Raw genomic sequence first — 13,707 nt, forward strand, 5'->3', positions numbered from 1 at the left:
TGGTATATATAAGGACAGAAACATCTGAAGAACAACCCGCACCACGAACCAAATGCTCCACACCCAATAGCAAACGCCGGTCGCCCATGAATCGGGAGGTTACACTACGAGCTATATTCAACTTAAATCTCCCACTTTTTGTATAGCCTGGTGGTGATTCTTCTATTTCTTTTTGCTGACGCGCCCATAAAATATAACTACTATCTCAGAGATAGTACGCACTGCTGGTTTTGACCATTCTCGCAGGCTTCCTTTTGTAATGTCCGAGATGGAAGCCCCTTTGGCATCACTGTCATTAACCCATGTCCATTACGTGAGTGTGCCATCCCGCTCTCTCGACTTCGCGTTTCATCTAAACTGACATATTTGTCCTCGGATACCGCCTCCTAGAACCCGGACGACCCCATATCCCACGCGTCTGCCTTCCTAGCTCTAGTCCCACAAGCAATATGCATTATTTATGTCACTCTCATCTGGGCAACGCGCGAGGTGGAGGTCCTGCTTATGTTTGCCGGTCAGATGCTATGCGAAGGGTTGAATTTCGTCTTGAAGAGGTTGATACGCGAGGAGAGACCAGCTCGTATGTTATCACTCCCTTTCGTATCAGTTTACTCTCTATTTATCCAGACGGGCTCCTTTACAAATGGTGCTAATTTGACTTATCTCAACCCCAACAGAGATGTTTGGGAAGGGCTATGGGATGCCATCTTCACATTCCCAATTCGTCGCTTTCTTCTCCCTCTCCCTTACATTTTTTCTCCTTGTCCGACATGTACCTGACCCTTCAACCAATCGTTCTTCCTCTACATTTATGCAACGAGCAGCGCTTTCGGTCTTAGCCTGTATATGTGCTGGCGCAGTCGCTGCCAGCCGCGTGTATCTCAATTATCACACTCCGAAGCAGGTTCTAGCGGGTTATACTGCAGGGTTGGTTTGCGGAATATCGTGGTTCTGGTTCTCCAGCTATCTACGATGGGAAGGCTGGGTTGATTGGGCTTTAGAAACACAGCTAGCGAGAATGGCTAGAATGCGTGATCTGCTTATTGAAGAAGACCTCGTCGAGGCAGGTTGGCAACGGTGGAACGACCGAAGAGTGGCATTCAAGCGGAGAGCTAAACCTTCTCGTAAGCTTAATTGACAGGTCGACCGGGGTCCTGTGCATTTATTTAGAATATGCACGCGGAACCACTGCTTAGTGTCTGATACATTGCACTGGATTGGCGTGTATGGCGTTTTCTGTTCTGATGATGCTCTTTTTAGAGCTGTGGACTTGTATCTGTACACTCATACATAGTATAATGCCGCTTGGAGTTGTAGAGCAGCGAACCGCCAATTGTTTGTTAAACCATCCAAATTGTCGCCATCAATGATTCTAATAACGTTTTTTGATCGCTGTGAGAGGAAAAAGATCTCAAAAAATGTCATGTGACACTATCGGATTTTCCTTCATCCGGTTCCCGGCTCATCACCAGAGCTTCAACTGGAGGATAAATTGATAATGAGCTGAGTATTGGCGTAGCGGAAGCGGACTATGGATGATTTGGCCTCAACCTGACATCTATTACCGTTGACCATGAAGGATTCTGCCTCAGAATCCCTGCGCTGCGGCTTGTCGGCCTCACTTTCCAACTTCTCCTTAGCCTGAGCCGAGTTGAAGGTTGTCGTTGGACGTGGGAATACTAGCATTCGAGTTTCTGCTTTACATTGCGCATATATAGACCTATTTCTGTTTTGCTAGTTAGAATACCCGGCATTTGGCCTGCTTTAAAACTTCAAAATATCATGGAGCCTCCCTCCAAGTCTCGACGTGCTGACATGCCGGAACACCATATCGTCCACGCCGATGAGATCGACCAGCTGGGGAGTGATATTTCTACAGTCCCCGATGATCAACTCATGCTGGAGCTGGTAGAAGGCTTCAAGGCTGAACAGGCTCGCAAACCTGATCTCAACGACTTTCCTGGCTTTCCCCAACGTCATGGACGAGAACCAGTGCGCCCCGAATTGCGAAGGGATACAGCCGCGGCTGCTCCACCACCGCCGATGAAGCCGCCACCACCTGCACCTGTGCAGCAGAATACAGGCTCCCCAACAGATTCGTTAAGCCTGTCCCAGCTGCGGAAACTAGTGCACGAGATGCCTCGGCCTGAACAGCCTTCTTACGCATTTGAATACGCCGACTGTCAGCCATTCCCAAAGGAAGTGGATGAATGGTTTCAGTACAATGAACCGGATCGTCTTATGCTGTTGGGGTCCAAGGCCTTTTTTGAGCAGAAGTGGTCGGATTTTTGTCAGAACCTGGCGTGTCCCCCAGCTGTGTCGGAGATCTCGTGGATCGATGTTGACGAAGAGACCCGAGAGAGGTTCGTGTCGTGCATGATTGAGTCTCTCGATAATCCGGATTTCTTCACTCGTATTGAAGCCCTCGAGGTCGTCTGCTACATTATTACTGGAGCATGGGCCGTTACCGCAGGGAAAGTTTCGGAAGATGTTCCTGGCGGATTTTCAAAATTTGAATCCTCGGATGAGTGTCCAAATTCAAGGTCGATGCAGATTAGATGGATGGTAAACAATGTTTTACTTGTACAACGATGTGGTGGAATTGCCGTATTGTTTCGGGCTATGAACCGCATTTTTGAGAAGGACCCGTTAGTTAATCCATATATCACGGATTTTCCGTTTTTATTTGCGTTCTCGTTTTTCTAATATGCGTATACTAGGCCGGTAACAAACACGGATGCGAAATTTTTCGAGACGGAGAACGGAACGGCAGCGTACTATGCTGCTCGTGAGAAGGAAGCAAATCTCATCTTGACTTCTATGTACTTAATTGTAGAGGTAGCTCGCAAACAGGAAGAGTCGAGTCCGAATCAAGCGGACTTGAAGAAGGATATTGGTATATTTTTGACTGTCGCATCCTCGGAAAAGATTAAATCATAGCTAACCATTCTTTTGGAAGCCGCCTTAAAACCGAATATTCTCGTTTTCCTTGTCGAAATTATTGCTCGATTGCGATGGGAGGATGCAGCGACGATTCCATTGAGCAGAGTAAGTTTAGCCCCCATTTCTATTTGAAGTCCGTCATTCTAAAGGTCCCTAGGTTATTCTCCTGCTATGGAAATGCCTGTTGCTCTTATTTGGAGGATCCGACAGCTTAGCTAGGGTGAAAGCTGGCCTGGAACCCAAATACGGTACCTTGGAAGCAGCATCTAAATCGTCCAAGCTACCAGTTCTTACTGCTTCACCACTTGATTATCACATTTTTCGACAGGAAATTACCTCCAAATACCCAGCGTACAATCCCCCTCCTCCGTTAGTACCTTTTGAGTTGGAAAACAATTCTATCCTTCCGCCATTACCAAGCTATTCGTGCAGATATAACTCTGAATCAACCCTATTTTCTGGCATTGGACCAGCCTCCCTAAGTGGAAACGGATCTATTCTTCACCAATCAGTTCACATCGCCACTCCTGCTCCATCACCTCCTCCGTCTCCCATGGGCCCAGGTGGGAAAGGCGGTAAAAAACAAAATTATCAAACAAACCAACATTTTCCTTTCATGTATCCACCCCTTGACCAGACCAGTAATGACATTGGCGGAAAGGGAAGCAGTGAAGTTCAGGATAGGGTGGTGGGTAAAAAATGGGAAGGCAGTGATGTGCCTGCATCTATAATCGAGGCCGGCCATCTGTTCTCTAGTCGAATGAAGATGACAAGAGCAATGCGTCAACTCTGGGAGGAGCGAGAGAAATTTCTGAAGTATGATAGGGGCTGGGATGCCACAGATTTAGACAATAAACCGCCATCTGACTGGTCGAACGATGTTGACTCAAAATCGGGACAAGGGAAGCCAGAAAATGAGAAGCCTGACATAGGTTTCCAACATGTAAAGGAATCCGACGACCCGTATATCCAAGATCGGTTAGATGCTGTCGAAGACTTCTATGTAAGTTTCGTTAAACTCTGACCTGTGTACATTGCCTAGCTAATATCTGCGTTTTGTAGAGCCAAGCCTTTCCAAATCTACAATCGATTGTTATTGTCCTTTTAAAAGAAATTTTAGTAAATATCACGGAAGCTGCCGCGTTGCAGTCGAAGATGAACGGACAGAATGGCTATAAACAAGGGTATGGGCTCCCGGCTTGACGTTTAGAGGTATAAATTTGAAAGAGCTAACACACATAATGTATTAGCGCCCCCAATCCCACCTTGTTCGACGAGACGGCTGCGCCATATTCAGCCTCTCAAGATATAGAGGGGGGAGACGGCCCTCATGATAGCGAAGAACTTGATGCCATCAGGCACCGAGAAATAACTTCTAGCGCTATTTCAGGGTGTTTATTATTAATACTGAAGTGGTTCAAACGATCCCGTATGTTCCAGCACGAGATCTGCTGTTGGTCGGATTTTTGCTGATTCAAATTCTCAGACATCTTGAAATTCGAATACATGACGCAGTTGCTACTCGATTCTAACTACCTCCCTCTTATATTAAAAATGTTCATCCACCAGGAGATCGATAGAGCAGTTGCGCAACGAAATGACCGAGATGATCTGAGGTTGGTGACTCCGAGCTGCAATTACTGTAATAACTGATGGGCTTCATTGCTAATTTGGTTTAGTTTTTTCCATTTCTGCCATATCCATTCTAACCAACCCCCGGAACTTGCAACCTCATCAGAACCAGAAGAGCCTGACAGTGAGGACGATGCTGCCCCACCCCCGATCCCTCGAAAGGCCCGGCCCCAACAACCTGCACCAGATAGCTCTGCCCGCTCAGTATCACCACAAAAGCTACCACCTCATCCTCGCGAACGTTCGGCACCCCTTCCTGAAGTCGATGAGTTGGGTTATCCAAGTGCTCCCGCCACCGCTGGGCCAATAACCACCTTCTCCTTCCGAAACTTCTTCTCTTCCATCAACTTCTTGCACATCATGCAAAAAATAACCCGAGGCAAAGCGCACCGATGCCTGCTGCTTGTCCAATACAAATCTAGCAACATCTTGCGTAAGGGGATCAAGGTCCCCGATCCACGTCTTCGCCTTTATACACTCAAGCTAGTGAAATCGCAAGTCCCGTATTGCGGTCGAAAGTGGCGTCAGAACCACATGCGCGTCATCACAGCAATTTACCTGTATTGTCGCCCGGAACTGCGCGATGACTGGCTGGCCGGGAGTGACGTGGATGCTGAGGTTGAAGAGGCATTGCCCATGGAACAGACCTTGCGTGGACTCACGCACTGGTGGCACCTGCGCAAGTATAAAGATACGATGGCGTTTGAGGATGCGAACACACTGATGGACGAGGAACGGGATTTCTTCGTGCGGGAGCTGGAGAGTATGGGGTGGGGGGTTAACGGAGATGAACTGGCCAACACAGCTAGCGAGGAAGGTGAGCCGCTTTCGGGGGTTAATGGGGTGGAATGGTCAGAGCCTGGAGTGGCACAATCGGATACTTGGTGATCAGGGAGACAGTCACTTTGTGATTGGCTTGTTTGACTTGTTTTCCTAGGTGCTATATTGAGAAATGCTTGCTTTTCGTTTGTGATATGCGCCAGTTTTGAGGTTGTTGGTTTATCGTTGAAGGGATTATGGGTTATAAGAGAGATTATCATTTCTAGAGGCTATGATTTACATTATCCTACCCCTCCTTTCGATTTTTCTTGTTTGAATTTGATATCCAAGATGTCCAATGTTTGATTTCTGATACAGCTACTTCCAAAGTTTACTTCGTTACTGAGCCACTCGGCTTCAGCATGATTTTTTGCTTGTGAGTTGTCGGCGGTACTCTCATGTCCAAGGACATGTAAGAATTGCTGGCCAATTTCTACCCGCTTCTGGCACATATTTTTTCGTTTTCTAAATTACGAATGTCCTTGAGATAGCTGCATGGTTAATACCACATACAGTAGTCCGCTACAATCAATTGCTATATTTCTCCAAAATGGTCTAGGCACTGGCAAACGCCTCTAACGCCTCGAATCATAGCACTTCTAAACGTGCAACTCCAATCATATCTGCTTCACGATTCAACGCCTCAATTTCCGCTTGCACATATGGGATCCCCTCTTCCCTCCTTCTCTGCGCTGTTAACAGCTCAATTTCGCCCGGATAGTAGATCCTATCGACACCTTTCATCCTCTCCCCGCCGACGACCCTCTGGTACAAGTAATCCATCCGCGATTTAAACTCCTCCAATTCCATAAACAGGTCAGGTTTAATGGCCACAATGAAATGCCCCACATCAGCTTCCTTCGATGGGTCATACGGACCAGTAACATGTCCCGCAAAAGCAGAGCCAGACAAAACTCCTGAAAAAACATCCATCATAATCGCCAACGCTGACCCTTTAGGCCCGCCCATTGGTAACATCACCCCTCCCAACGCCGCAACAGGATCCGTAGTCTGCGCGCCATTTTCGTCTAATGCCCAGCCCTCCGGAATCTGCTCGCCCCTTCTTCGCGCTTTGTATATTTTGCCCCTAGCAGCAACCGACGGGGACATATCAAGGATGAACGGCACCCCAGATGCGCCGGCGGGCGCTCCACATGCGATAGGTGAGACGCCCAATAGTTTCTCCTTCCCGCCCCATGCAGGAAGCGCAGGCGAGGAGTTCGTAAAGACAAGGCTCATCATATCCGCATCCACTGCCTGCCGGACAAACGAGGCTGACATGCCAAAGTGGTTCGAGTGCGTGACAGATACCATACCAATGCCATATTCCTTCCCCATGGCAATTGCATGGTCCATGGCAGCGTGTGCGGCGACGAAACCAAACCCGTTATGCCCATCTACTTGGGCAACGACGGGTGTGATTTGTTTCAAGGAGGGGATTGCGGTGGGGTTCAGTACACCCTGTCGGATTCGGGTGAGGTATGAAGGTATCCGATTTATGCCATGGCTGTCGACGCCGCGCAGGTCGGCTTCGACAAGGCATTTCGCGATTATGGAGGCGTTTTGAGGAGGAACGCCGTGTTTTTCAAGGAGGTTCCGCACGAAAGTATCCGCAGTTGATGGCACCACCAGTGCCGTTTTGGATTGGATCTGGGGCAAGGACATGCTGGGGCTTATTATTTATGATTTCCAATTAAGTGGATATCGACTCGAGTTATTAATTCCCCCTCGTTATCTCCTTGGAACAGGTATCTTGGCAGGGACCTGTGTGACACGTCGTCAGTCCTTGGCCCCATTTGCTCTGCCATTCAAGATCTGTGGGTTGGAGGCGAGAAAAGGATGTCCATGTATAACACATGAGTACGTACCCATGCATCCAGGAGGACATACCGTGATAGTAGCTCAGCGTTCTAAATGCTAGGCGTGGTGGATACTCGTAACTAGTTGGATGTGAATCCAAACATATTACCTCATTTGGGCAGCGGGGCTTCCGGCTAACGCTGAATGCCGAAGGTGGGGCAGCCACAGCCGAAGTTACCGTGGCATTTGTTTTTTATTTACCCATGGCTATTGCAATTAAATGATTGCTTCATCGCCATATCCTCTCACACGACATCCTGCGAATTGGTCGTCAACATTGCAACTGCTCTAGAGTACTAGTGGCCCATAGACTCGACCTGGTCGTTTGTGCTTTCTGGATGCACTGGCTCTACTTTGCTGCCTAAAGTAGCTAGTTGATCCCATACATTGCCGGCAACCAGTTTTTTATGGCAGACAGCGCTTTGAAAATTAAAGTGTAATTCTGCTGAAGGTATAGAAGTGACAAATATTCCCCGAGTTAAGGCTCCTGAGAAACTATGGTGCACTGGAAAGAAATCGTTCGAGAGAAGCGCCGGAGTCAAGCCGAATCCATCCCTCCCGCATGGCGATTGCCATTTATTCCCGAAGATTTCGTCAATTCCATGGATGTTATTGAATCTTGTGATATTCTTTCTAACAAGGAGAGACAAATCACAAAAATCACCGATGCACCCGCACTACTTCGCAAAATGGCTTCTGGAGAGCTATTTTGTTTGGAGGTGACGACCGCGTTCTGCAAACGGGCTGCAATTGCACACCAATTAATCAACTGCTGCACGGAGATGTTCTTTGAACGTGCTTTGAAGCAAGCGAAAGAGCTTGATGATCATTTGGCCAGGACGGGGAGTGTGGTTGGACCACTGCATGGTTTACCGATCTCGATCAAGGATGGATTTGAAATCGAGGGCATTGATACAACTGTTGGTATGAGTTTTTTTCTTTTTTTCCTCTCTCATTTTTTGGACTCAATACATCATTTTATGCTGCGGGTTGTTGCAACGGCAGTTATATTGTATTAAGTGCTGACAAACGACAACTCAGGATGGGCTGGTTTGATTGGAAAACCAGCTGAGAGATCCGGGAGCGTCGTTCGACTGCTGCTTTCTTTAGGTGCAGTGTTGTACGTCAAAACGAACATACCACAATCACTCATGGTACGTTTGCTCCTGTTCGGACAAATTAGCTTCAATGTGGTCCTGATATCCGCTGCCACAGATGTCGGATTCGTATAACCATGTATTCGGCCAATCCATCAACGCTTTCAATAAACATCTTATCTCAGGGGGCAGCTCGGGTGGCGAAGGCGCTTTGGTTGGGGCTCAGGGTAGTATCATTGGTGTCGGGACAGATATAGGGGGCTCAATCCGGATTCCTGCTGCGTTGCAGGGCTTGTACGGGCTTTTACCGTCAGTCGGACGCATCCCATGGGAAAAATCATCGTATGTATACAACATCTTCGCCATTGATAAGCTTCCAAGGTTTTTTGTTAAGCCAATCCCCAATTCAGGATGACCCAAAATTACATCGTCCAGCCAGTTGCTGGCCCAATCAGCCATACGCTGGGGAACATTGAAATGTTTATGAAAGCTGTCTCTTCTTCATGTCCGTGGAAAACCGATCCGAGGGCCTTACCAATTCCATGGAGGGAAGAGCTTGCTAAACCGCCCACCGGACCGTTAAGGATAGCCTTCATTTTTGATGATGGGGTTGTGAAACCACAGCCTCCAATATCTCGAGCTCTGCGAGAAACCGCGGCTAGACTCAAGGCAGCAGGGCATGAAGGTAAAGCCCAGCAGAACCCTTATACAGTGATGTGAAATGGCCGTTAACAATTGGCAGTAATTGAGTGGGACGCCAGTTCACATGACGAGGGAATCAATTTATGGTTGAAAGCAGTATTGGCCGATGGTGGAGAGGATTGTCACAACATGTGTAAGTTGGTTGACGAGCCCCTGATTCAAGGTATGCTTGTCGGTGAGGAGCGGGATAAACTAGACATCCGCCAACGGCAGCAGGTATGTTTAACCAGATTCTTTTTGTTTCTTTTTTTCGTGTGTTTTCTTTTCTTTTCTTTTCTTTTCCCGGTTAGTCGCCAGAAACACGATGGCTTTTGCTCTCTTCTGTGCCAATTCCGCTTTGCTTCTTGGACGAAGTTAACCCAACCAAACATAGCTTGAGATGCAGAAAATTGCGTATAGGGAAATGTACCTTGCTCACTGGAACAAAATCGGCATCGACGCACTGGTAATGCCAGTTATGGCCTGGGTTAATTTCAAGCCACGTACTTGGGTTGAGAGCAAGCAGCTGCTCGGCTACAGTGCTCTCTGGAACTTGCTCGACTACGCAGCCCTGACAGTCCCAATTACCAAGGTTGATCCTGTCGTTGACGCACCGGGCAGTGAGTGGGTTGAGCACAAGGCTCGAAATGAATCGGATGCCTTTAATCATCAGCAATGTGAGTGGTCCATACATGTATTGTCATTCCGTGGGCTTTGGGACACTATTGCAGATGAAAAAAGTGTTTGTATTGTGGTTGCTGATCAGATGAATGCAGATAATGTGAACCTAGTTAAATGGATGCCGGTTTCGCTGCAAGTCGTGACGGGGAGATTTGGAGAAGAAAAGGCTATTTCGATCGGGAAGGTTATAGAGAGTCTGAAATAAATAGATCGGATGTCTTGGGAGAGCCTTTTGGAGTAGATTTATGCTAGGTGATGCTGGTGGTGAAGATTTCAAGATCATTTCATCCATTGCCTTCTTAGGTTTATAGTGTCCGCGTTATTTCATCAAGAATATTCCTGGATATGTGTTCGCTCCTAGATTGGGGAGCGGCTCTGGAAGCAGCAACCTGTTTGCTCATGCAAGGGACCAAGTATGTTCGTATAGCCAAAATTTTAGTATTGGATTTAGTGATTAAAGTTTTGAATGGACACATCGAACAGGTAGACGAAGCAGTCATTCATGAGTGAAATAAAGGGCAAGTGTATCAGATGCAGCCTGGTAATGAGAGGAGATAAGAGACATAATGAGGACAGAGAAAATAGATATGAAATGAGTAGAATAAGTGTGATGCGCATTGGATTGACTTAATAGAGGGGTATGAGGGTCATCATCATACTAAATTGAGATATCGAGAGAAGACACAGATATTGAGAAAGAGCGCGCAACTAACCAAAGGGCAGGAATGATTCTATATTAATTGCCCTATAGAAACAGCAAGGGGATGAGTAAAAATGGTTTCGCGTGGGGATTAACAAGATTGTGTCCAATTAAGCCTAATCCCGATCAAGACTTTGTGAAACCTTGAAAATAACAGGCAAATTAAGCAGGGAGAAGTCTTATAGTAAGACATGACTCGTGTAGGTTGAGGATTGGTAATTGCTATATTATCGCTGTTCGAGAGAAGAAATAATAAACCGAGAAAAGAACGGAAACGCCTGGAGAGTTAGTGCTAACTGTCGCAAAAGAGGAGAGAACGACAAGCTGAATAGCAAATTATTTCTACCATTTAATAGTAGATCCGTCGACTCGAGTTATGATGATTCGGGGTATGAGCCCGCCTTCATTATTTCCGGTTTCTTTGGCTTTATTCCCTCGGATGCTATCGGAGTCTGATTTGATAATAAATTCTTCATTCTCCTTTGAATCCGGAAGAGTTGTTCGTACAGCAGCGGTATCGTTCCTTTCAATGGGACTTTTAGTAAGGCTCCCAATATTGGTTGCGATATAGTCAATGAGACTGCCACGACCATACAAACCCAGTCTCATGCAGGGTACGTCCTCGACATGTCGTAGAAGGTCAAACATGGAACGAAAGGGACGTCTACAGCGACCACAGTAGTACAAGAAGACGCCCTGATACTGAAGGTAGTTAAGGTAATATGTCGTTAATTTCTCAATATCCTGTCGATTAATGCCAGAGGGACAGGATTCATTTTCGAGATGGTAGAACATGGACGAAACGGAGATAAAGGTAGCGTCGCAGCAGTAACATTTGATTGTACGCAGGTTGTATTTGGTGAGATGCTGAAAGTGGGGTATCAGTAAATGAAATAATGACACCTCTGGAAGATATTTCAATAGATACAGGGTCAAATTGGAATAGACTTACTTCACATATTCCTCGCCCATTTGAAACCACTTTTGCACAGTCTACACACATACGATGAATCGACTCGTTATGCTGAACAAGGAGTTCCGCTGATTCCGCGAACCAACGACAGGATCCACAGTAAAAATGAGCCTTTTCGAGGTGTTCTTGCAAGGCAGCGCTGGTTTTCAAATTGACCTCTGTATAGCATATTCCGCAACTGTTTCGGCTCGAGGAAGTACCATCGGAAACGATACTAGAAGCTCCAACCCCCCTTCTAAGGCTAGATAGGGAGGGTGATTCTTGTTTGACCATATTAAAAGTTGTGGCTGTGTGAGAAGGATTAGAATCGCAAGGGTCTGAGAGGGTTTGAACGAATGTTGAGAAAACCCTGGTGACAATTGCCAGCATATCAAGGATCTCATGAAAAAAACAAACACAAGCTTGAAATTTGATGCCACGGGGAGCAGCAGTACCAATCGTACTTTATAACAAAATGCTAGAGATATTAAGAAATAGCTGAGACTGCTCCTCTCTTGAGAATATCCTCGGGAACAGTGATTGCCGGATGGTAGAGAATCATTCACCTGGAACGAGTGAATTAACAACAGAAACATAAAACATATGAAGAACAGGTCAACGAAAGTACTAGTATGTAGGAATCAGAGTTCTAAATAGATATCTCCTGTCAGCGAAGAGAGATCCTGATAATACTAGTAGTTATTATCAAGTGGAGCAATGCTCAGACATAGAACTTGAGAAAACAAATGAAGAAATGGGCTAAGAAAAGTAGACGATGTGAAGCAAATAGAAAGAGTATTTAAAACACTTTTCTTTATTACTTTCGTCATACCCAACAACAACGTCCACATTGTTGTGTTTGTGAATTGTTGCGATGTAAGAAAGAAAATAAAAAGAAAAGGGGTTGACAGGAAAACCACGTGATTCTCCAACACGATCTTTTTTTTTTTTTTTTTCCAAAATCCAGAAATACAGAAGTAAAACGGCGAACATCAGATCACTCTGCCACACTCCATAACCGTTTAGAGGAGCGCTCATGAAACCACATTTACGAATATGTCTTCCGACGAAATCGTGTGGCAGGTTATAAACCAGCAATTTTGCTCCTACAAACTCAAGTATGTTCTAAGTCCATGAGATAGCTGACCGCGGGTGCGGTGCGTAAAAATCCGATCTAATAATCGCCAACATTATGCAGGACAACCAAAGGCCAAAACTTCTGCCGCAACGAATATAACGTGACCGGCCTGTGCAATAGACAGTCATGTCCGCTCGCAAACTCCCGATATGCCACGGTTCGCTCCGACCCAGCAACAGGCGCGATGTACCTGTACATGAAGACAATTGAGAGATCTCACATGCCCAGCAAATGGTGGGAGCGGATACGATTATCATCCAACTACGCAAAAGCCCTCGAGCAACTCGATGAGCGCCTGATCTACTGGCCCAAGTTTTTAATCCACAAGTGCAAGCAGCGACTTACTAGGCTCACGCAGGTGTCAATACGGACGAGGAAGCTTATTAAGGAAGAGGAAAGGCTGGGAGAGAAATTGGTTGCGAAGCTAGCGCCTAAGGTCAGGAGAAGAGAGGAGACTCGTGAACGCAAGGCAGAGGCTGCTGCGAAGGTGGAAAGGGCCATTGAGAGAGAGCTGATTGAGAGATTAAGGAGTGGCGCCTATGGTGATCGACCGCTGAATGTGGAGGAGGGCATTTGGAAGAAGGTTCTGCGCGGCTTGGAGAGGCAGGGAGAGGGTGAGCGGGATGAGGATCTCGACGAAGGCATTGAGGAAGAGGAGGAGGAAGAGGAAGGTGTTGGCGAGGTTGAGTATGTAAGTGACATTGACGAGGAGGATGACGATTTGGAGGATATGGAGGACTGGTTAGGTGGCGACAGTGTAGAGGAGGAGGAGGACGACGACGACGACGAGGATGATGATGACCATGATGACGATGAAAGCAACGACAATAGTGAGGAGAGCAGCGAAGTGGACGAAGCCCCCAAGAAACCTGTACCTGGCAGCAAGCGGAAACGTGCTCCACTCCCTCCCAAACCAAGGAAGAAGGGTGGCCGGATTGAGATTGAGTATGAGACTGAGGGACCATCGAAGGAGGGGATATATACTTGAATACAATTGCGATGACGAAAAAACATTTGGTTTGATTTAATCTCACTTGGGACTTTTCGTTGCATCCGTGGATGGCGTTTAGGGATCTCTAAGAGTTCAGCGGCCAGGGGTTTTATAGAATGGCCGTGATATGTTAGAAATCCACCCCACCAAGATAATTCTTTCTTCAAAGGATCTCTGTGTATTTGTATAGATACCTTCTGGCTGCCACACAAT

General features: G+C 46.7%; 6 protein-coding genes across 6 annotated transcripts; 4 read left to right on the forward strand and 2 right to left on the reverse strand.

Moving 5' to 3' along the window:
* Positions 1-259: 259 nt before the first annotated feature.
* HCBG_02823 (PAP2 domain-containing protein) lies at positions 260-1,320 on the forward strand (the record flags this gene model as incomplete). The annotated part of the gene is made up of 3 exons (XM_045429872.1): positions 260-313; positions 391-580; positions 678-1,320. The coding sequence occupies 3 exons, from the start codon at positions 260-262 to the stop codon at positions 1,136-1,138; spliced, it is 705 nt and encodes a 234-aa protein (XP_045289767.1).
* Positions 1,321-1,559: 239 nt separating this feature from the next.
* Positions 1,560-5,852, forward strand: HCBG_02824 (uncharacterized protein; the record flags this gene model as incomplete). Its single annotated transcript, XM_045429873.1, has 8 exons — positions 1,560-2,648; positions 2,721-2,896; positions 2,960-3,048; positions 3,101-3,946; positions 4,006-4,127; positions 4,194-4,372; positions 4,430-4,559; positions 4,623-5,852. The coding sequence occupies 8 exons, from the start codon at positions 1,783-1,785 to the stop codon at positions 5,461-5,463; spliced, it is 3,249 nt and encodes a 1,082-aa protein (XP_045289768.1).
* A 130-nt stretch (positions 5,853-5,982) lies between these two features.
* Positions 5,983-7,059, reverse strand: HCBG_02825 (malate dehydrogenase; the record flags this gene model as incomplete). Its single annotated transcript, XM_045429874.1, has 1 exon — positions 5,983-7,059. One exon carries the CDS (start codon positions 7,057-7,059, stop codon positions 5,983-5,985), a length of 1,077 nt encoding a protein of 358 aa, XP_045289769.1.
* A 692-nt stretch (positions 7,060-7,751) lies between these two features.
* HCBG_02826 (amidase) lies at positions 7,752-10,169 on the forward strand (the record flags this gene model as incomplete). The annotated part of the gene is made up of 7 exons (XM_045429875.1): positions 7,752-8,178; positions 8,296-8,408; positions 8,470-8,693; positions 8,762-9,036; positions 9,094-9,269; positions 9,427-9,709; positions 9,809-10,169. The coding sequence occupies 7 exons, from the start codon at positions 7,752-7,754 to the stop codon at positions 9,916-9,918; spliced, it is 1,608 nt and encodes a 535-aa protein (XP_045289770.1).
* Positions 10,170-10,755: 586 nt separating this feature from the next.
* HCBG_02827 (uncharacterized protein) lies at positions 10,756-11,659 on the reverse strand (the record flags this gene model as incomplete). Its single annotated transcript, XM_045429876.1, has 2 exons — positions 10,756-11,280; positions 11,366-11,659. 2 exons carry the CDS (start codon positions 11,657-11,659, stop codon positions 10,756-10,758), a joined length of 819 nt encoding a protein of 272 aa, XP_045289771.1.
* A 762-nt stretch (positions 11,660-12,421) lies between these two features.
* Positions 12,422-13,491, forward strand: HCBG_02828 (MAK16 protein; the record flags this gene model as incomplete). The annotated part of the gene is made up of 2 exons (XM_045429877.1): positions 12,422-12,483; positions 12,564-13,491. 2 exons carry the CDS (start codon positions 12,422-12,424, stop codon positions 13,489-13,491), a joined length of 990 nt encoding a protein of 329 aa, XP_045289772.1.
* Positions 13,492-13,707: the final 216 nt, after the last annotated feature.

This window comes from Histoplasma capsulatum (genome assembly GCF_000150115.1).
Source record: "Histoplasma capsulatum G186AR genomic scaffold supercont2.3, whole genome shotgun sequence".
Taxonomy (NCBI): Eukaryota; Fungi; Ascomycota; class Eurotiomycetes; order Onygenales; family Ajellomycetaceae; genus Histoplasma; species Histoplasma capsulatum.